We start from the raw sequence: 24685 nt of genomic DNA, 5'->3' as shown, positions 1-24685 counted from the left end.
CGCTGATTTGTTATAAAACCGAGTAACAAAATTAGCCTTGTTAAAAGCCTCTCTTTTCATACAGAAAAAACCTAATTTCAGTCTCATTGCAATTCAGTTAACAGTGTCCCTATCACTTAAGAAACAATTTTGTTTCATTCCTGACTTACAGATGTCAAAAAAAGAAATCTGAAAGTAATTTATACTATGAAAATGAATTTGTGTTCATTTGTAAAAATTGATTCTGCAGAGAGCCTCAGAAAATATAGATATAATCTGACAGTACTAGAAAGCTACTCATGACATAAGTTAGAATAATGTTAAAATCTCTTTTGGCCCTTGATACCAAAGATAATCGCAGCCATAAGCGATACAGTCTTTCCTGAACTCATAATATTTTTGTTCTTGAAAAATCTTTCTCTTCCAAAGATGATTTTAAAATTACTGTTATAAACCAGTAACATTGAAAAGACTCTTAGAATTCTGATCCATCTTCTCCATTTCCTCATTAATGCTCTAACAAACCTAACTGGCTCCTAAATGCAGTTCTGAAATTGGTTTCAAGTGAAAGCAAACAAATAAATGTATTCCATACATACAACATGATTAACAAAACAATGACTTTAAAATACCAAACTACTTTTTGTCCCACTAATACCATAACTCTCACTAGGGACCTCCCAAATGTATTCTTTTAATTGTATCTGAATCCAAACATTGCTTGAAAGACCGATTTTCATTAGCTCTGTCTGGTCCTCATTTGCCTATGTTTTGAGATATTTATTTCAGCTTACAGAAATTACACTCAGATTAACAATAATCTGCTTCAGAGCAAACCATGAAGCAGCTAATAGCATCTTGATTGCATTTTCCACATCCTTCTGGATATGGGACAAGGGTTTCCCTTTGTTTTGAGGCATTTTAAAAGTATGAACTGTAATTGAATGCATCCCTTCATCAACAAAGAAGCTAGCATTTAGTTAAATAATGGCTTCCTTGCAGAATACTCCATACCTTATACCTTGCACATTTACTTACTAATTATTCCTAAATAAGTAAGCTGCCCGATATTTTACTAAATATGCCCCAAGGTTAAGAGACTCCAAGTATGCCTAATGATGTTTTAGCAAACAATATTTCACTCACATTTAAAATCAAGTAAAGGACATATCCATTTCTTCAGGCTATGGAGCTTAATCAATTAAAATTTATGGAGTTTTGCCTTTGATGGGGAAAAGAAGAGGGAATTAAGCAGCACCTTGGGATAGTGGTCATGGGTTATTATACTGACATCCCCAAATATAAATCTACACAGTATTTTGCTGGAATTGATTCCCGAGAAAAATGCTATATATTCACATGATTCAATTTCATGTTGCTTCAGGTTAAAACAAGCCACACTTTCATGTGTTTGCATACAATTCCCATGGCTGCAGCTTTTACAATACATTTTTGCACAGCTTAAATCACTCCTGTGCATAAAGATTTATGGAAAGTAAGGGTGTTGGAGATAGATAAGAAGACACCTTCTTTCCTTTCGTTTTCATAGAGCACACTGATTTACACTTTCTAATGCAACATTAGAAAACAATTTCACATTAACATTACAAAAATTACCTTTTTAATATAGTTAAAAGAACAAACTATTGAAAATGGATTCTGACAAAATATTAGATAGAAATTCTTCTCTAGAGAACTGTGGTAATGCAAGAGAAAATGTATGTGTATAGAAGGTTGTTAAAAGCAAGGAAAAATCATTCTTACAATGACTTATTTAGAAACCATTGATTTCTTAATTTTCATTCTGCGGTTAAGCTCCAAAAAAAGGGTTCCAGTTCAGTGTGAATAGAGAACACAACATTTATTTCCAACATTTTTGATTTTGTTTTGCTTATTTTTAACACTATGCTCTAAGCACAAGTCCAAGCTTCACATGTAGTGAAACTCTGGTCAGTACCAAGTCAGAACTTGTTTGACTCTGCACAAATTCTTGAAGTCACAGATATAAGCAGGATCATTACTTTGCTAACATATGGATGACCACGGCTGAAAAACAAAAAAAAATATGCAGCTGAGAGGATGTGTCAAGTGCCAGGATCAGCAGAAGAAAACAGGGGGGCTGTGCTCTGTTTATTACCACCAGTTCAAAATAAAAGTAGGCCAGGCAAAGAAAAAGCTACCAAAAGACACAGGATATGAACTCTGCCAGTGATCCAGAAAGTGCTGTCATTATCTCAACACAGCAGCAGGGAAGAACATTAAGACTTATGGCTGACATGGAACTAATCTGTAGCTTATTACTCTGAATGAAGCTGTAAATTTTGAGAAGCATTTGATCACTGTGGAAATGATGGATGCTTAACCAAAGAACTAGTCACCCTGCCCCCATACACTATGCACAAGGACATCTGTACAAATGAGGCAAGTTCTGCTCATCTCTGCAAAACCAAAAAAAAAAAATCATTATCACTTTTTTCTTTTTTTTTTTTTAATTTCTACAACAGTAACTCAATAACATATGCCACTGATTTTTATTTTATATTTTTAAAGCAGGTTCAAGCAAAAACTAATTCATCTAGAAAGAAACTGAGTTCTTGAAATACACCAGCTTCAGGCAATGCTACTTTTGGGTCCATGCTATCTGTGAATTTGGCAGTTATGACTTGTGTCAGTCCACAAGACTCACGGCAAAAACAAAAACAAGCAGGTGGCAGTGGTTCATACCCTCTGCTCCTGTCCAGCTGCCCAGCCAACAGTCCTGACTTGCACCAAGTGTCAATAAACTCAGCTCCAGCTGCCCCACTGGCAAGTAACCTACAGCTGGATGTGCCAAGTTCCTTTCACTGCAGGCTTTGCTCTGGAGAGTGACAACAACAAATTGATGCACAATGTTAGCAGTAATGAACACTTTTTCAACATCCATCCTTATTACCTCATACTATTCACTGAGGCTATTAATTTATAGCAATTATTATTTTGTAAATAGGTATGACTGGAAAGCAGATTAAGCACTCAAAGGTTTCTGGGCCTAAATATGTATATAACTGAAAAGAGAAACATCAATGTTAAACGAGTTTCCATTGTGAACCTGTGTAATTATAAACTAATCTACTTTACAGATTTGCCTCTTCTACATACATCAGGCCTCATCAAAGCCTGGAAGACCCTCACTATACAATTTCACTAGCTCCCTAATTTAATGAATTTATTATTTTCACATAAGGTTCACAATCCATAGTAATATCTGGATTTTCTTCTGTTTAAAATGTTATCCACCTTCGATGAGCCTTTGGATGTCATTAAGGAATCCTGGCCTTTGTTATTTTGTTATTAGACAATGGGTGTATTATACACATTTTAAGGTGAAGTAGAAGGTTTCCTAAGTGAGTAGCAGTACAGATTTCACATTTGTATCCTGTATTAGATCAATTCTGTTGTCTGATGAATTTGTAATTGTCATTCTGGGTTTCTAGACTCAATCTCTGTGTGATTTCACAGATCTGTGAAGACACATGATTCAGAGACAACTTAGTTTAAAAAGAAAGAAACTGCATCTAAATCACATGTTCTAAGAGCTCAGAGCTCTCCTCCTGATCTCCAGTTCTGTGTTTTTTTCTGATCATCCTGTCAGATTTATTTTTGAGAGGACTGGCAGAACTTGAGTACAAAAGAAATGTAGTAAGTGGGCAGTGCCCCATGATTACTGGAAAAATAGGGCCTACAACTTTTCAAAAAAAAAAGGACCACTCCCCTTTGTTACCAAATTTGCTGGAAGATGACTTCCCTATTTCCTTTTTTTTTTTTTTTTTCAGCAGTGCACTGAAATCAGTAATGGGTACACAGCTGCATGCTGGGGTCAGAAGTTACTACTGGTCATGACTGCATTTAAGGAAGAAGCAAGCAAAAAAAACCCTAATAAATGACTTTACTTTCCCAAAAATCTATCCTGGAATGTGTATTATATGAATGCTCTATTTGGAAGCACATTTTTTTATACCAAACTATTGGGATTTTATTTGTATTTGAAGCACTTTACGTTGCAGTTACTTCACTTGAGATTTTCATGTTTCTGTTCCATTTTCTCTTTCAGACAGCAGTTTCTGCTTAAAGTCTTTCAAAAGGCAGAAGGCTAAACATGGTCCTTCACTACTTGCTAGAGAAGGACTTTAAAAAGTCCCAGCTTTCATCATCTTCAGTTTCATTAACTGCCAAGCTATGTACAAGTAATTTTACTTCATCTGTTATTTATAAAACAATATGGTGCAGATCTTTCATAGTCCCTCCAATTCCTTATATGCATGTCTACATATTCAATCAAACCTGGTTACTACCCTTTATATTTTTTATTTTTATAACACAAGGGGACTTTCCAACAGCTACCTTCTACAGGCAACAATTTTTGAACACTCTAACAGATATATTTGTGTCCAATTTTTGTTTTATTTTTGCATCCAATTTTATTTTAGTTTTTAGCCACCATGATTTAATGACCCATTTATATTCTTAAAGGATTGCTCCTGGGTGTCAGGAGCAGATTATGTATAGGACTTGAAGTATGAGTTACTTAGCAGCTCTGAATATGCTCTCACACACGCTCCCATTGCCTAATTTTACACTGGTGCTTGTGAGTATTCTTTCCTGGGAGTTCTGTGGGAGCTGGAAGCAAGCCTTTCTAAAAGAAGGCTCAGTAAAATTGAGCATTCATTTTTCTCGTAGACTACATACAATATATGTTTTGACTCAAGTCGTTAAACCCAATCATTTTTTGAGAATCATTTTCACTCCTTAAAAATACCTAATCCATTACTCTTCATCAAAACACTGGAACAGAAGAGCAAGTGACATATTTTGTCTGGTCATGCAGTAGTGTTATAATTCTGCCTTAAGACATTTCTTCAATTAATTCATATTCATTCTTAGGCACATTTAATGTTACATCAAAATACCCTATTAAGATGACAATAAAAATCAACAAGACAAAACCTAAGCAGAGTCTGGAACATTTCATGTAAATAAAACCTGCAAGGTAAGAAAAAGCTACCTTGAAACTGTATATAAAATGAATCACTTTCTATTAAAGGTGTAGCAAATCTGATCCAACAAAGCTCACAAATCTATTTTTAAAGATATCCCAAAGGTAGTCCTCAAAGTTTCCCTATCCGCACTGTAATTCAAAAAAACCCAAAACCAACCAACAGACCAAGAGTGAGCATGGCTAAGAAGAATTAAAAGGAAAAAGAAAACCTTATTTGGTTTTCTTTGAGACTTAACAAGCTTTCTTGAACCCTCATTAAAACCTGGCTTGGTTTTTCAGGAGCAATAATCCTTCAGTCTTCCACCTGCAAATGTTTTCTTGGTATTGAAAGAGCCTTTTACTTTCTACTTCACCCCCCTGCAAGGTTTCCTGCACAGCACTGATGGGTAGAAAACCATAACCTTACACTTTTCAAGCATTTATAAAGATCTACTGCAACATTTTGCTTGTTTGTCATTGTCAGTGAAGAAATAAACAACTTGTGTTAGGAATGTTACCATTTGTCCAGTGTAGTTTTACAACCATTTATATTTTATAAAAGAAATTATTTTTGTGATTGCTGGTTTTGCTTTATATTTTAGACATACAAAACTTGTACAGCATTCTTTCAGCACATTTTCCCATCATTCCTCCTTTTCCTTACCTAGGATTTCAATGCAATAGGCTTTCACACACAAAAAAATAAACACGCCAAACAAACAAAACACCAACAAACTTTCCTCAGCTCCAATAAAAAAGGTATTTGCAAATATCTGCTAGAGGAGGCCGACCATTGTCCCCATCACTGTAGCTCCTCTGCAGAACTTAGTCCCTGATGTTAGTGTTAAAGAAACAAAAGCAAGAAGCAGAGATGGTGCAGATGGGTTAAGGATAAAAAGCTGACCTGTGTGTCACCCCAGCCCTTCTTACCCAGATCCATGCTTTTTGAGGCTTTCAGATTAATTGATTCAGACTGCTTGGCTGGTGTCAAAGATCTGAAGTTGATGTGATCTGTTAAATGCACTGCTGAATTTATGATAGGGCTGTAGGGAGAAAAAAAGTTAAGTAAAATATTACGGTACCAGTTCAAACCACAAGTGAACTAATTAAAGAATGCACAAATATATGTGTTTCTTTCTCCAGTTGCTTACAGCATGCTTTTTTCAAACCAGCTATTGATCCTCAACTTCCTTTTCTGAGACTTAACACTTCCAATCACTTAGTTTCTCATCACCGATGGAAATATAAATGCAAATTATCAGCAGTAACTTTCTTTTCATTTTGCTAGTTCTATCTAACCACTGCATTTTCAAATAACATGCTACAGAATGTTGGAGAAATACTGACAATGTACCTGGATCAATTCCACTTCATCTGCTAATATAAAATTATTTATAACCTTGCACCACTTATGCAGAGGCTGGAGGTCTTATGGAATTCCAGGGTATTGTGCTTGCTTGCTTTGATTTTTATTTTGTTTTGGTCTTTTTTTTTTTTTTCATACTTTTACTTTAAGGCAACTTTCTAAACATTTCAAAATTGCACCTGAGTGAAACTCCAAGTAACTTTCAGCTCAAAATGTAACATCTCAATGCAATCTGAAATCTTATGTGTATCTTTTTTGACTAGAAACAGAAATTATTATTCTTTTAAGTAGTCTTAAGCTAAAAAACCAAAAATATTTAGTTCCAAATTTAGTTTCAATTAGTTTTACAGTGTCAAAATACTTTCCTAAGTATTCTCCTATGCATTTTGTTGAAATGCAGTTTCAGTGAAATCAGTGTGACTTGACACAGCAATTCAATTTCAAGAGAACTTTAGTTCCAAATGGAAAAACAATACAACACTGTAAAAGCCAGGGTGAGACAAAGGACCTGTAAATTCATCATCATTTTAATACATCATTAGCATTTAAGAGAATGTTTTTCTCTCAGCTTGCTGGAAAAATTAGGAACAGATTCTAACTAACAACTGCAGTTGAGAATGTAATGCTGAATTGCACTGATCTATGTAGACTTGTTTGTTTATCGTGTCATACATACCTGCCCGGGAGAGCAGAAATAACAAAATTATTCTAGTGTAATTACTCTATGTTAGCAAAATGAAAATAGATATGAAAGTCTTGTATAAAGCATTCAAGGTATCTATAATAAAATATATCTACTCTTTTATGCAACCAATCACTTAAGGGTAGTTTTTACTCACAGCCTGGCACACAAGGACATGGCAACATTTTTAGCTGAAATGCATACTTCCTTAATAGCATTGCAGTAGATGCATGCCTATCAAAACTGAACACACAGCAAATGAGGAAACAATGCTCAATGGTGCATTTCAGCACCATCATCAGGATTGGTTGCATTCCTCATCATCAGGAGAGGCTGAAATTATGCCTTTGATTTGAATCTTGTGCTACTTGAGATAGAATATGAGCCATTGTGAACCTGAACATGTTTACATTTTTTGATGCAACTCCAAACTTCTGTATTTACTAAGGAAATTGGTGCTTATAGCTGCTATCGAGCATGGCAGGCTTTGCAGAAGTATCTGAAAAATCTACCCAATACCTTTACAACTGGTAAAGTGCTCATTAATTTTTAACCTACACATTTCAGTGTTCAGACCTACTGAAAATTCATTTTGTAATCTCAAAAATATCTTCATGTGATGTAAGGAGATTCAGTTTCTTACAAACTGTGTTTGGCTTGGACTTCTAAAACTTTAAGAGACTTCACACTGCATTTACACATTGCACCCATAGCACAGTTCTAAATTACCTTTTTTTAAAATTGGGATTATGCTTTGGGATTTTTTTTGTTTCACTGAAAACAAGACAGGTATCATCTATCATGGATAGCAGGCATACTGCAGCTTATGTACAAATGAAATGAACAACACACTAAATGCTAAAATAACATTCACAGCTTATGTTAAAAGACCTTCCAGGTGACTAAAGAAAGTGGTACAAATGAAGAAAAAAAGAAGTTTTATAATACATTAGAACTATTATTACAGCCACTACCAAGCAATTTGTGATGTAACTATTAAGAAGAGCTGAAGTCCAACCTGTGATTATAATCCTCATTCAATAGATCCTCACTAGGATGTGGTGGGAGAGGTGGAGGCGTTTCGTTTTCACCATTGCCACGATCAGAAACTGGAAATTCTGAAACAAAATTTAGAAAGGGGTTAAATAACCTGCAGAAACAGCTACATTACACCAGTTCACTGACTGATGACTGGAAGGCCTCAAGCAATGCTGAAGTAAATCACAAATTATTCAAATCCCTAAACTAACTAAACTAGAATTAAAATCACGCCAAGCAGAAAATACACCCCTTGGGATTTTCCTGAAGAGCTGATTTTCGGATTTGCATATATATAATTAAAGGTAAATATAGGGAAACTTTGTACTCATAGTGAAGTTGAGAGTGCAAGGCACAAATTGCTTTACTCCATTTTAGTGGAGTGCTTTACTCCATTTTTAACTTCTCCATAGCTGCATTCAAAATGATTATTGGTTTATCATTTCAGTCCCTTTCATGTACAGAAGAGAACCATATTCTCAGCAAAGAGATCAGAAGAAGAAAAATTTCTATTATTCTATAGCAAGAGAACAAAGAGGCATTTCTTAATTACAGTCTTCACTTTCCTACCATTACTGCAACTCCTTCTTTACCTTTACAAACAGCATCCAGCTAACACTAGAAAATTACTTTTTACAAACACACATATAAACTACTCAAACCATTCTGTGGTTTGCTAAGCAACATCACTTAAATACCTGCAATACTTAGTAATACTGCTGTGCTCACTGTAGGCCAGTTCATTACTGTTCTCAACCCTAAGATATCATCTTAGAAAAAGTCCCTAACCTAACCTGAGAGAAAAAAGGGTCATCAAGGAGGGATCAAAGGAGAAAGCAATAGATTATATTTATTTGATAAGAGCACTCACATAGCAAACAAAGAATATTGTGGAAAAATTCCAACAATAAATTCCCCCAAAAAACCAAACAAAAATCAACCTCCACAAACTTATTAGCTCAAGAATCCTATAAAATTCCTATTGGCTGGATAGCCTCCTACAGATGAGAATAAGAAAAAATAGCTCAAACCCTGTATTCTCAGGAAAAGCGTGAGCATTATCAAAAGAAAGTGAGGATAAGCAGATGAGGAAGAAAGTTTTAATGAGACCTTAAAAAATGATTGCCGGTCTGACGTAAAATATAGGTACGCTACCTTATATACACACACGGGCTTCTTGCACTGTGATGCCCATTCTTTCAGGTTTGGATTTAAGAACAAGAAACAAATGAAGTAAAACGCAAGTTCTCACAGGAAAAAGAACTTAGAACAAAAGAGGAACTCATATTGTTCAATGTGATACCAAATGTAACTACCAAAAGGAAGGAGACTACGAAGTTCTGCAAAAAGGCTGCAGGACATTAGTAAGAAATGCAGGTGAGATTCCCTGTCAGAGACTGCAAAGTGATGCATTCCTGAGACTTACACTTACACAAAGGCTCTTATGGCTCTGTAACAGCAAACTAGATGTGCAGTGGATTGTTCTTTCAATAGTGAAATCAAAGGGAGGCAGTCATTTACAAGTGCAAAAAAGTCCAAACACTCCAACTACAACTCAGTAGCTAATGGTGTGCCTCATTTTTAAACAGTGTTTAAACTTTCATTCTTCCTATCTGAAAAATGATGTAGTGTAATTCAGAAGCATATTCAAAAGGCAGCAAGAATAGTTGGACACAGGCATAAACACTCCTACAAGGCAGATTAGGATTCTTTAGTTTAGAGAAAGAAGAAATAAAAGGGGATACAAGAGGAGTCTATGAAATTGTAGAAGCCATGCTTAAGTTGAAAAAGAAGCTCTCACTGTTTCATGCACAGTAACAAGAAGGCAAACATTTTAACTATCAAGTAGCACACCTAGGACAAACACCAAATTGTGTTTTTCATGGAATTCACTGCCATGAAGATACTTTTGAAAAAAAAATTTTTTAAAAGACTAAGAAATGTACCAAAAGTTAAAGATGTATCCATGGCCCAATGGTCTAGACAGAATCTTTGACTTAGGAAGTTACTAAACCACTGATTATCAAAAGTAGGAACGAGATGCCAGATAAAAAAATTTAAATCCCCTATCCAAAAAAAAAAAAGAAAAAACCCACAAACCAAAAAAGGAAAAAGAACAACAAAAAAAAAAAAAAAAAACCACAAAAAAAAACCACAAAAAAACCCCACAAAAAAACCCCAAACCCACAAAAAAAACCAACTAAAAAAAACCCAAAAAACCACCACACCACACTTACACTGTGGTTAGCCTTTTTGAGCAGACTCCTATAGCTACGGCAACAGACTGAGCATATCATGCACTTATACTACCTTAGATTCACAGTAATTGGTACATCATTTCAGCAAGGCTGTTTGATCATGGGTTACTACTGGTATTTTTTTTACAGTAAGAAAAGGATACACACAGAAAAACATCAGACTTCCTCAGTGAATCAGAAATGATCACACAGGATTACAGCTGCCAGTAAAATGGGAGCAGCAGCCAGAGAATGAGAGAATTTAACCTAAGGGGCAGTCACTGGCTCCATGTTCAAATGACCCTAACAGATCCAGATAAATCTAAGCACTGAACAAAATGTATTGAATTTTCAGATATTAAATAGACTAAGAGAGCAAAAAAGAGTAACTCGGGCAAAGGAAAAATTGATTCTGTCTATAAGACATGTGCAGCATTTACAAGGAAAATCTAAATAATTACAAATTTCACTTCTTTATTTTCTAGCCTGATGTTACCATATATATGAAAACAGAGGTGTCTGTACAACCATGAGGATTCGGCAGTCTCTGATAGTAGAGAAAGTTTGATTATTTTACTGCTTAACAGAGAGATGACAGCATTTTCCCTATAACTATTTATAATATAGGGTTATAAGAAATCTATCTGAACCTCTAATGAAACACATTTCAGTAATCTTTCAACACCAGAAATGTAAAGCTGCTGGCACTGAAGTATCAATTCTCAAAAAGATTATTCTAAAAAAACACCATGAAACAGCTTGGCAGCAAAAGAAGTGAAGACCTGAAGGTAGCAAGTGTTATTCATGCAAAAATAGAACAAACACTGGCATTTCAATATTGGATCACTATTCCCTCCCCCTTTATTTAAATATCCACAGGCAAGACAAAATTTAATGTTTTGGCTATAAGCACTTTTCCTCAGACATTAGTTTTTCTTGCTCATGTATAATAAAAAAGACTCTTAAAACAGACAGCAATATTAGCAGGCCCAGCTTCAGTGTATTTTTGCTGAGCTTTTGTAAGAATTTTATTGGTATGAGCAGTGAATGGTACTAGAAATAACTTATTAGAAAACATTAATTAAGAAAGTGACATTTTATGAAACATAAAGAATTATGAAACATAAAGAGATTAAGAATTTCTTCTGTGTTTTATTATTCTTTGCAAAAATGTACCAACTGTACATTGGTACGTTCAAGATGTGGACAGCACACTGTGAGCATGTATAAGGATCTGTTCCTGCCTGACACAAGAAGCTCTTGTCTGTGGCTCATGTCCTTAAACAGACACACAACCTCAAGTTCATAGCTGAGACAAAGGAGGGTTGTGCCCAGAGTTTCACCCTTACAGATGTCTTGAAACACTGAGGACAAAACTTTTTAAGAAACAATGCAAAAAAATATTTAAACCAGTGATAGAAGGAAATAGTTGACAGGCTCATATGGAAAGCAGAATGAGCATTAGCTCAATAATAATTAATACTATGATTTCAAAATAAGAGAAATATTTCTGCAATATGTGAGACTAGCGTAAGCCCAAATTGCCTTTCACCAAAACAATTTCTTATCAGAGCCATCCCACAGCCGTCCTGCTGCAAGTGCCTATGCAGTTTTCCATTAAGATTACAGAAATTTTACTCAACAAATGTCAAATCTTTAACAGAACTTGGAATACAACGATATCCTGACATCTTCGCCATCTCTTGTCCACTGACTCCAATTCCAATCACTTCCCAAGCCGCAGCTGTGAAGACCCAACCATTCCAAACCCTCCCTGTTCCAGCAGCACTCCAAAGCTTCCTTTTCACATCTGACACATTCTCTTCTGAGGCCATTGCTTTTTTGGCTGTGATGCCTTCTTACTGTAATTCTTTAACTAAAAAGAAGCCTATTTAAAATAATTTTATGACTGAGCTGAAAACTAGCCATTCTGATTTTTGGATCACACTTGAAGAATCCTTATCTGAAAGTACAACTCTTCCACATACTTTGTTTTGAACTCAAGTGACAGGTTAGCAGCCGCCATTCATCTGCATCAATGGCTTCAAAGTATTTGTTTTTATGGTTTTTAAGAAAGGATTTAAAGGTATTTGCTGCTTTCTGATCTTTCTTTGGCAATGCCCAACTCCACAGAGTAGGCTAGCTCTAAGGGTTGGACCCTTTTCTCCTGAAACTACAGAATGAGTATAAATTCCAAACAAGAGAAACTTAAGGTAGATCTAAGGAAAAGGATCTGATCTTTGAATATTTACAATGCTTCAGACCTAATTCTTTGCCTGGAGTTACACTGTGAAAATATTGAAGTCAACACAAATAAGTAAGTTACCCCTAAATTCTATGGGAGTTTCTCTTAAATTTTACAGATAAGGTCTCTTTGGTTTTGATTAAAAGTATCCCACACAGTCACCACAGCAGCCTATGAAATTATTTTTTGCAGGCTACCTTGATTCCACAGTTGTCTAGGGAAGTGGGAAAGATCATGCATAATTCAACTACATCAAAGAAAATCTTTTTTTCCTACTGAAAAGTATTTAGCCATGTGCTTGACTTGAAGAATGAGAGCACACTTAAAAGGATAGGGGTCAAGACCATCTCAAATACCTAAACTTTTCAAATATCTAGTACCTTGCTGAGTCAGGAGCAAATCGGACAGTATAGGAGAAAATTGGACAGATAGTACAGTATGCCATCAGAAATGAAAAAAGACAGGAAAAGAAGTCGCCTTAAATGCTCTTACTTGGATGCTTCCATATGCTCGCACATGTAGATTTTCTTTGCACAATTTACACAAATACCTAATTCTTTTTAATGAGTTCATTAATATAATTCCAGTTTGTAAATTAAGGGAATGTTTCTAACCTTTGAACAAATTTTACCTTAAAGTCTAAAATAAGCAAGTGCACATTTTGAACATCATGTTTTAGTATAAATTAATTAAGCCTATAATAACCTAGGACATAATCTAAAAATTAAATGCAAAAATCATTGCACTCATTAAAGATATATAGAAAATAAACATTTTGACAACATATATTTTGCACTCATCATTTGTTTTTTATCCAGCCTTACGTGTTGGGGCAGCGAGCTAGAAACTGTTACTTAAACTGGAATTTGTGCCAGGAATCTCATTCACAACTTCTGAGTCAGCTCTCCCACCCTCGCTGGATCTTCAAGCCTCAAAGTAACATTGTGTGCACTTACTCTAATTAACTGCTTTTGGTGGCTGTGGATTTCAGGAAACAAAACCACAAAGCACTCTCTGTCTCAGCACAGAGATGGACATGTAGAGACTACCTTTTACTCCTTCCTGAGCGCTGCATGTTACAAATTGCTGAAGAAGGATATCATTGCGTCGGGAAGCAGCTGTGAAGTTATGACTCCCGTCAAAGGCTGATTTTTGAAAGACTCCCTGGTCTGAGCGTTCCTAAGGGAAAAACAGAACCACACATTGCAACACAAAATTTACACATTCAACAACGCAGAAGAACATCCATCACTGCAGACAGTGCACAGACTGATATAATGTGTTCACTGTATATTGCCTCCTCTGAAAAAAGAGACTTGAGAGAGCTCTTCAAAATTGCAGTCTGGTTTTGCCCACCATGAAATAACAACCTCCAAGCAATAACAGCCATTAAGAATGATGCACAAAAATGAAGACTTTTTTTTTTTATGACCCACAACTGGCTTCATTCAAATTCTCCATCTGGGAGGGCAGCTTGTGACATTGTCAACACAAGAACATGGGCAATGCCAATGGTATTTTTCTGCCAGCCAGCTGGTTCCCTTCTCCCCGAGACTGAGTGCATATGTTCTGATGATCACACACTAGAACAGTTTTGTAAGTAAGGAGTTACACCAAACTCCCAAATGCAGGTCTTCTGGCTAGCAGCTAAACAAACTCCTGTCACACCTCTAGTCAGCTTTTCTTTTGAGACATATCCTACTCCCCACCCCCATACATGACATAGTGCCTAATTTATTCTCCTGAGCAGTCGCTCAAAGGAAAAAAGTTGGGGAAAAAAAAAAATCACAGTTTCTAAAGCTGGGACAGACCCAGAAAGACATTTCCACAGTCATTATTCAGGGAAAACCAAAAACCCACACAGGGGAAATATTATGGCTAGTTTTCAAAGCAACCTTTATACGTTCTGTGATTTTATATCTGTTTTTTTGAAGCGGGATCCAACTGGCTTCTATTTTTAAACTGCATGTTCATTATGTCAGCAAATGTTATACTAAATATACATATTTTAAAATTCCATAGTCACATCTACGGAAGAAATGCACTTATCTAACCCATGTAATTTATTTTTAAAATGATGTAAGAGTTTTGATGTATTGGCAAGTGATTGCCTGCAAACCAAGACATAAGGAAAGACAGCATGTTACACCTCCTTGCAACCTGTTTTTTAAGCTTAATAAAAAATAAAATAATGTAAATTTAAAAAACCTTAATAAAATAGTGATAGAATAAATACAATGCAAATAAGCATAATAAAATGTAAAAATTGCACCTCAGAACAAAAAGCAGTGCTGGGATGCTCATGCTGACCATATGGCTTCAAAGCTTAGTGGACAGGCGGCATGTGTAACATTCTCTTTTCCTCTGCAGAATCAGCCATTTGAGAAGGGTATTTTCAACTTCCATACAGAAACACATACACACACCACACAGGCACTGTCTGTTGTATTTCCTCTTGAACTGGAGTCTTTAGTTTACATCAGCTTCCTTAAATCGTAAAGTCCACATTTACTGCTTTTTCAAACTATCCATTGGAGACACAGTGGGATAAGGAGCCTTGAATTAACAGCAGCAACAAATCTGCTTTTCTAGCTCTTTGATAAATGACACAATCAATATCCCAACAACTGATCAGTAACCAACCTAATTCGAGTATTCAGCTTATAAAACACAGCTGTCATGGAAGACCTCCATTAGTGTCCTGCCCAATAAAAACAATAATGCATTTCTAAACATATTCTCCTTCTGCCAAGCTGAGATGCAGTGCTCGGGTAGCTGTTTTGGGGAAAGGGAAGGATGGGCACCAACCCATTTCTGCTGTGGTCTCCAGACTCAAATGGAATTACAATTGAACGCAAAGACTATCCTATAAAAATTAATTCCTGTCTAAAATGAATTTGATTCAATCAAGACCTCATTATGCATTCTTCATAGGGCATGAGTCAAGACTATTTACCTCCTTCATACATCTGGATAATATTCAAAACTATACACTTAACTATAAAAAGACGCCTCATACTTTTACTAGGTCAATCTGATGTTTGATTGGAAGCTTTTTTAAAAAAAGTAGCTTTAGTTAAAAGAGAACTCACAGGACTGAACTTTCTTTGAAGGTGAGCTATCTTTCTTGTATCCCAATAGCTCACAATAAATATAACATATACTTCATAATTCTTCCTTACAGCAGGATGTTGTCACATATAAAAGGAAAGCAGAAATCTGTTTTCCTCTAACATTTTCCAGAATTGTTAATGGACACTTTTCATATTTTCCTGGCACAATTGACATCATGAGGCTTTTCCAAAGTGTCCTCTCAACAAAGTAAGAGTGTAATATTTGGGAAGTTATATATTTCTAAATCAATACATGACGGTAGTAAATGATAGAGAAAGTTATCAGAAAAATATTTAAGAGTCAATTAAATTACAAGACACCTGCATCCTCTTCCTCCCTCTGGAGCTTTATGGAAATACAGCTAGAAACATGGCTGTTTTAAAAACATTCCAGTAATGCTCATTAAATAAGAAGCTTGAAATATCTTTGAATTATATAATGAGATTTATTACAACCTTTTACACCCCAAATCTACTTGTACGTACTTTCATTAAAGAACTCCACAGCTATTTAAAGCTTTTTTAAAATATTTGCTCAAGGGTTAAAATTAAAACTGGGGTGAGTAGAAAAGGCAGACAGTATACATGTATACTAGCTATATAAAGATGAGAAAAGAGTGTGCATATGTGTGTGCATGCATGAATGAAAGAAGGAGCAAGGGAGACCATAAAACCAATCTTTTGCAAAATAAGAAGTGACTGGTAAACATCAATTTATATGATGTCTAGAAAATACAACAGTTAAAAATGTCTTTCTTTCCTTATTTTGTTACCCTACTTAAATAGATTTTATCAACTCAGAAACCTATCCTGAAGAAATCTTCATCTGACCAGGAAAAGTAAAGTATTTACTACCTTGAAGGTCAAGAGGAAAAAAGAAAAGCAAGACAAGTCCAGAAAAACACGCTCAAAAAAACCCCAAAAACATAAGTACCAATGAAAAAGATAAAGCAAGAGTAAAGCAAAATCCTAGACCGACCAAGTTATTCAGGTCTCTGATTATAACAACAAATGAAATCAGAATAATTTAGATTGCCTGTACCCCAGCAATTCCTTGAGGAGGTAGCAGATAGTCAAAACTACACCAATATATTAATCCTAAATTAACTTCTTTGGAATCATATTTTCTTTTGTTCTAATACTTGTTGAATCAAAATAAGAAGCAACTTTTAGTCTAGTCTCAACAAGAACAGCAAGACCAGGAGATATCATCCAGAAACAATTTGTGAGTCCTCTCTCCAGGGGAGAATTAATTCTGCCAGGAGAAGCGCTGTGTGACCAAGACTTTATGTGCAAAACCACTGGGACTGGAACAACGTTGATCTAATAACTGCATTTACTGCCTCACCTCTGTGTGCACCTCCAGCCTGCGGAGCACGACCAGCTGGATCCTGCCCCGAATGTTGCCCTCCATGGACATGGAGCGCCTGAGGGTTTCCATGGCCTCGTGGTTGGACTTGCCCAGGAGCGACTCCCCATTCACTGCAACCAGCTGATCGTTTACTCGCAAACGACCGTCCTGCAAGCCAAAAACAAAGATAATTTTAAAAACCCCAAGAATTATCAAGCAGAGGTGCTGCATATGGGAAATCACGACGCAGACAATCAGACATTGCTCCTGTAACTCAATAAATAAAAGACTGGACAGTGCCAGAAATAACTTTGTTTCCAGTAACTGGCAATTGTCTCCCTCTATTCACTACATTTTTGTAAAGAGTTCATACTGCAAATACAAACATAGACATTCATGCACAGACTGCTGTTTTTCTTGCACTTGCAGTTTATTTGTATCAGTTAAAACAATTAAATAAGAAAGAACCCAAACCAAACATGCAAAATCAAAATAATACAAACCACCAAAAAAAAAAAAAACCCCAAAAAAAACCCACCCCAACAAAAAACAACCCACCCACCATATCCTCAAAAAAAGAGAAAAGAAGCTTTTTGTTAGCTTAAAGGGCCCACACTATAACTATTAGTATCCACTGCAACCACAAAGGAGTACTACAATGTATTTTTCATGCATTATTATCTGCTATTAAGATCTGGTAAGAAATAGCTCAAAAATTTTTGTCTTACAATCTTATTGGTGTGTATCTTGTCACAATTCTCATGCCATCACAAGGGCCAGCGTCCTCAGTACAGAATGGTCACTAAAACTTAAACATCCTTACTAATTAATGCTATCCCTATTTTACAACACCCAAAACTGCTGCCAATAACAAAATTAGGATTGAGCCCTATCAAGTAACCTATACTTTGAAAAAGTAATTCAGCTTCATTTGCCAAGGTGACATTTGTGGGTGTAATAAAATTGTGGACACTGCTATTTTGTGATTTAGGAGTCCTATTGCTGTTGTCATTATGATCTGTGATTTATTTCTTTTCATAAAACAGCGTGCCATGGACACTTCTCTCTTTAACCAGAAATTAAGGCCTATTTAATTGAGACAGAGGAATTTCTTTCAAAGCTTGTCAGGTTCACAATTATCAGGCTGGCATCAGACCTCAAACAAGGAGGAGAAGGAGTAAGAAACCAAAGACATCTAATATAAGATGGTGAAGAAACAGTAGCAGGGAAGATCTTGCACAGAAATACAGTGCTTTGTTGAGTCTGATTCACAGGTTCAGCACAAACTCTTCATAAGGCACCCATCTGAACTGTTTACGTATCTCATGCATCTGAGCAATACAAAATATATATACTATCTGATTTCTATTTTTTTCTGTAACTTAGAAGTTCAATTCACTATTCTGCTATTGCTGCCAAGTCTAAGTCACTTTTGAGTGAGTTACAGTAGCTGTGACACACCCAGGTTTATTAAGTGTTATTTTAGTTGGAACTGAATATCATTAATACAGCAGAATACAGATAAACAGAAAGCTGAAAAAAAACAGTATATAACAAAATCCAAAATAAACTGGGATGGATCAGAAGATGGAAAGAAATAATTAAGAGATGAGCCACTCAGAAAAGGAAAATGAAAAGAAATAAAGCTTTTCTTGAGAGGGTGTGGGAATGGAGGAGAGAAAACAGAGAGGCCATTTGGAAGAGATATTGAAAACTCTCCCACCTCTCTGTTGAATACTTTATGCCAACTTAGATGTACATACAGTAAAAGACAGTAAGTTAACCCTACCCTTTCTCTACATACAAATGATGCCAAGAGCTTAAGTTTAGGGAGACAAGAGTTAAAATTGTGGAACCAAAAATTTTATTATTTGCACATGTTGTAATTCCTCTGTGTCCAATCAAAATTTGCTGAAACGCATGGAGCTATTCAGAGCAACAGGAATTTAAGGAAGAAATATTTTATTTTTTGGAAATTTCTGTAAAACTTTGAAAATTTTACAGGTCCTCATGTCCTTCCCCTATGGTCCCACAGTTTCTAGGATTACTGTTTTTCCTTTCTGGAGAAAAAAACCACCATGTATTAAATATCTGGTAGAGTTTCTTTCTAAAGTCTATACAAATACATGCCAAATGCATCTTGTCACGACTACATCATTTAAGTATGTGACTGTCCTGAACACAGCACACATTTTTAAACAAATTACTAAGCCTCACAAGGCTCTGTATTGGCCCGGTTTTTAATTTTCCTTGTAGTATTTTTGCATGAGACTTTATATTTATTTTTTTAATTACATTACTTTTTAAAATGTTTCTTTTGATGCATCCTCCCTTCTTGCCCCTCTGTTACGTGCAGTATTTAAACGAAAAATTAAACTTGAATTTGACACTTCAATTCTGATAGAAGAAAAAAATTTGCATCATTCATAAATGTTGATTAACCACACTTGCTAAATGACCTTTACAAGCCAGGCTGGAAGATAGCTGAATGCTGTTTTCACACAACAGGCAGAAGTTACTTCACAGAAAAACCTTTTGCCTTTTTAGAGACCAGGAAAAAAAAATCCCCACGTCGAAACAATTTCCACACACAGATTTTCACATCCCTTGTGTTATGGCCCGGTTTGGAAGCCTGAACTGCTTGAAAATCTGCTTGGCTCAAAACAAGCTAAATGTTGTTTTAACACGTTTCTTCTTTCATCTCTGAGAGGTAGGTTTCTTTGTGGCTTTTGAGCAGGAAAACAACATTTGGCATTTCAGCAGAACAGTTTTCAAATGCCATCTCTGGAACTATGAGTGAGCTATTCTAATAGAAGCTGATGTTATTCTTCCCTCACTTATTAAAAAAATGCTGGGTTTTTTATGATGACTCACAGCAAGGGGCAGAATCTACCACCACATGGCTGCCATATTCTTCACAGCATTCACAAGACTCCCACTATTTACAGTAGAGCAGGAAGATATAATGCCATGATCTTCAGGGACTTATCTTTTTAATCAAGGCACAATAAGCTATTTCCCTTATCACACTGATGACATTTCTGTCAGAAATGCCCTAATGGCAATTATAGGAATTATCCAATTTCCCCATCCACTGCACACAACGAGCAATATTTACTGCAGCACTCCGAAGGACCAAGGACGTTCGAGCTACACCATTTTCATTTGAACAAATGCACACATAGAAAATATTACATTATTTATTGTAATGGCTCTGTTTCATTTCAGCTGCAGTGGATTGCAAGTACCTGATCCTCAGGAACGCATTGTAAGTGAAAAGCCAAAATGTCTCAAGGTGAAGAAGGCTGAAATCCCCAAAGTTAGGGGGAATGACAATGCATTTAAACACAGTCAAATGTTCCATTTTCTTCACATGAAAGGCATTGCATAAGTAAAAATATCAAGTATTCCAGTAACGTCTTTATCTGAGGGATGTTAAAAAATACATACTTCAAAATTACAAAAGAAGATTAAGAAGGGACATAATAGTTCAATCAGAAAAAGCAACTGGTTTTATTCCTGCAGGATACATTACAGTGTTAGAATACAAACCTGGAACTTTTAAGGCATTTTTATTTTGTTTCATTTTATAGGCAGAGCATGAAAAAGGACTGAGTCTTATTGTAGCAAATATGGTGCTACATGCATTGACATTTTCTAAAACCTTTAGCAAGGACAAAAGAAAAATCATAAAAGATATAATTAAATAGTTAAGTTTTCCATTATGATTTTTAAAATGTCCCCTACTACACTTTGCAATGCCACTAACACACTAGAGCTAGATGAATGTGTTAATATATCAAAAAAATTAAAAATATTAGCCTCTTCAGACCTTGCATCAAGCCAATAAGAAGTAATGGTAACCAAAAAAGATGGTCTGCATCTCATAGTCTACTCTACATTCTAAGAAACACATGCGTAAAAGAAATTTAATGTCTCAAAACCTTTATACAGCATTAAAAGGATTAAGCAATTACTTTATCAGTGAAACAAATGTGTTGAAATTCTGTGTATTACATTTATTCTAAGGACAAGTAATGACTATATAGACAAGGGGATAAAGTTCATACTTCTATTAGCATGATACGCCAATATTGAAAAAAATTTAAATTCTAAATGCAGAAGTGATAAATAGTGAAAGAATTCTCATGTCAGTGAGATTAAGATTTCCGCCTGTGACAGTTTCCCAAGAAAGCACTGTACACTGAAAAGCAAATGCACATGTCTTAATCCATAATAATCCATTTCAGAGAATACCAATGAACAGCATGGGAAAATGCTCTGGACAACTACCAGCTGGAAAGAAAGGCTTTTTATTTCAAAACTTGCTCCAAGAAGAGATTTAAAATAAGGACAATAGGACCACATCTTTAAATATTTATGCACAAATATGTGCATGCTTTTTAACTTGATACAAGAAATTTTATTAATTGTTAATACCCACTGATTAGGTTGTGTTCTATGTAAAGGTCATTAGACAGAAGAAAGACAGCTGTTCTCCATGCATTACACAACAGTAGACTGAGTCTTAAAACATTGCCAAAATGACTGCATTCTGTGAGCACTTGCACACAGGACAGAGTCTCTGAACAGCTCTGGTTGAAGCCAGAGCCTCAGCTACTGTCTCATTTGCTCTGGAGCCTACATTCAGATCCACTACCACAACACAGGTCTAATTGCTGGAAGGGTTATAATGCGGTAGAATGGGAAACAGGTCACAGGACTACAGGCCATCACAAGACAAAATAATCTCCCAGTCATGGTGACTAACTGTGCCTGTTCATTCAGGGGTGAGCAAAGAAGTCCTGCTTTAGTAGTCTGCAGACATCTCAAACCAAAATTAACTGTTCTGGAGTGAGTCGCTGTGGGGGAATAGACAGCAGCAAACATACAGAGAAAATGTTGTCTTGTGAGTCTGTGATGTGACATGTTAGACAGCCAGCCCACTAACATGAAATATGGCTCCACAGCCTGGCTATTCAAAACAAGGCGTTCATCCATGGCAATGCACTGCTGCTGCAACTGGTGTAGACTTGGAGCTGGGAAAACAAAGAGGGCAGCCTCATTTCCACAGTAAAATAAGTCATACTCTGCACAAGACATGCACATGAATTGAGTTTATCCAGCCCTAATTTGGCCAAATGTGTGTTAACTGGGTTCTGGTGTAATCCAGTCAGATGAAGATCCAAGCTTTGAAATAACCGTGAGACTAGGAAAGGTAAATAACAGAAGCAAGGAACTATCAAACATTCTTATGAAACTTAAAACCTTGATTATTGCTATTTACTAGCTGCTGTAAATAGATGATCATTGAAGTTTTAAAGTTGTGAATTGTCTTACTCAGCAGGCTGATGTCAGTAGAGCAACTTAGAAAATGTTGAATTAAAACGTATTTTCACAGAAGAGAGAATGGCAAGGAATTGCTGAGATAAAAGACAAAAATTACATTATGGATGGTTCTACAGGTTTTAAACATACTAGCTCTGTAAGATTAAGTAATTTGTTTCCAATTCAGAGAAGTTACCTTGTCCAAGTTTTATTTGGAGCAAACAAATGCAGTCAACAAATTTCCTAAGATTAGACAATAGCTGAAATACCTTTTAATAATAAAATATACAACAATCCTTGTACAGTGCTTAAAAGGAACAGAATGACTCATAATACTGTCATTTACCAGTTTAATATTACCAACTCAGTCCACCTCAGGAACAACTGATAACTTCTGCACAACTGATGTCAAGCTCTGCCAAGACACATTTTTAATACAAGAAACTATGAAAATAAATATAAAATATTATGAATGAAAAAGAAGAAAATTATAAGACTTTTTTATTTACATAGTTGTAGGTATCAACTTCCTTGTCACTGAGACAAGCTTTTCCTGTAGGCTGTGGGGAGGCTGGAAGGCATCCTCTACTTATACCTATCCTTATCCTTCTTCCCCTTCCTCATTTCCTGCAGCATCCAAATGCTCCCTAAAGTTTGCACCAATTCATTTTCCCTTTGGCAGACTCTGTTGCTCTGCACACAACCCCAGAAACCACGAGACAAGATGCTGGATTTGTAGTTCATTCAAAGGAATGAGTGACAAGGTATTTGTACCTAGAATGCTTCTCAAGTGTGATTCAGCCCTCAGCATAGAAATGTCAGCATTCTAACACATTCTTCTCCTGACGTGCTTCTTCCTTACCTTAAAAGCAGCACCTCCGTGAATAACTGACTTGATGAAAATCCCAAGATCAGCTCCTGTCTCCCGAGATTTGTTGCCTTTCAAGCTCACACCAAGTCCAGCAGAGCCAGAATCATTCAGAGGAATCTCAAAGGTCAGCTGCTCTGTGGTTTCTGGAGAAAAAATACTGCAGTTTGGCTCTCCTTTCTGTTGGAGAAAACAAGCATGAAAATAGGGGTCAGCACGAGTGGTGTCCACAGAATTGCACAATAAGAAATAGTCCTCTTTTCCAGAAAATAACTTAAAGAAACAGCTTTATAATTAACAGTGCATTTAGCTGACATTTTGTCACAAGATCTGGCTTAAAATGTTATTTTTAATGATACCTGTGAATATACTTAAATAGAAGGTAAAATAGCTTAGTTCCACATGATATAAAACTAATGTTGCAGCAGAATGTAGAAAAGATGTTTATACACAGCTACATTAAAAATGTAAGCCATAAAACTCTCAACATCTTTACATGCAGCTCACAAACCATAATGACAGTTATACTGTTAAATCCCATTCCCCTTTGAAAATTGAGTTTCATCCTTAAAAAATTATCCTTCCCTTAAACCTGTCTGCAGAGCAAAGCTGGTGTAACAAAAGCAAAGGTGAAAATTGAAAGCACAGTAACTTATTTTGCACTAACTCCCCTAGTACATACTTTGATTCCATGGAGGTTTGATTGCTCCTTTTTCTTTCTGGTATAGGTTAATCCTAAGATTTTCTCTAGATTAGAGAGCTGTTTACAAGACTGTCAAGTCAAGCCTACACAGCTAGGGAAGATCAGAAAGAACTTTCTTTTACTGTACACTGTATCTGTAGTTTTGTAGGGCTGTCTGTTGCTGGGCAGAGGGGAAAGGGGTGTGGTTGTCTTAAAAGCAGGTTAGGATCATAAAATTAAATAAAATCAAAGTTTTGCCTGAAATATTTATCTTGGCACACCTCAAAAATAAAACAAGGACAAGGAGACCTATTATGGAATGAAGTGTGAAGTGTTCATGGAAAGTGTTAGTGCAGAATGTTATGCAATACATTCAATTTCATTCAATTTTTCCTTCTTCATGTAACTCTAAGACAATTAGGAAGCTTTTGTTTCTTGTCATTGGGACATTTTCTATTCTTTGAAACAGTAGTATTAAAAAATTAATAGGAAAAAAACTATGAAAAGGAAGCACACAGACAATTACAAGTTGAAAGATGACTGACTGTTGCTTCCAAAGGTGTCAAATTCTTAAATTAAATAATCAAGTAGAGGCCACATGCAAGGAGTGCAGTTGCTGGGCTACTCCTCCTCTTCCCCAGGGACAGATCACCTCCAGGACCTAAGCTGCAGTACAGACAGCATCAATGCAATTGTCAGCAAAGGTGCCAGCAGTACAGATGTTTCCTCAGCAGTTGGAGTACACCTGTGCATTCAGCTATCAACGCTGTCTGATCAACAAA

The 24685-nt window shown here is 35.9% G+C and overlaps 1 protein-coding gene across 5 annotated transcripts in view; it reads right to left on the bottom strand.

Annotated features, from left to right (window-relative positions):
- PARD3B (par-3 family cell polarity regulator beta) overlaps positions 1 to 24685 on the bottom strand; it is a 394980-nt gene that overhangs the window by 173144 nt on the left and 197151 nt on the right. For all 5 annotated transcript variants that reach the window (XM_030277633.4, XM_012574931.5, XM_030277632.4 and 2 more), the window contains 5 exons: positions 23216 to 23401; positions 17023 to 17193; positions 13611 to 13740; positions 8060 to 8159; positions 5924 to 6036 (listed from right to left, as the gene is read on the bottom strand). In XM_030277633.4, coding sequence (XP_030133493.3) covers positions 5924 to 6036; positions 8060 to 8159; positions 13611 to 13740; positions 17023 to 17193; positions 23216 to 23401 — 700 coding nt within the window. The remainder of the gene's footprint in view (positions 1 to 5923; positions 6037 to 8059; positions 8160 to 13610; positions 13741 to 17022; positions 17194 to 23215; positions 23402 to 24685) is intronic.

The sequence above is a fragment of the Taeniopygia guttata genome, chromosome 7, assembly GCF_048771995.1.
Source record: "Taeniopygia guttata chromosome 7, bTaeGut7.mat, whole genome shotgun sequence".
NCBI lineage: Eukaryota > Metazoa > Chordata > Aves > Passeriformes > Estrildidae > Taeniopygia > Taeniopygia guttata.
The sequence above is the reverse complement of the archived record's forward strand: the minus strand, read 5'-3'. Positions and strand labels throughout refer to the sequence as shown.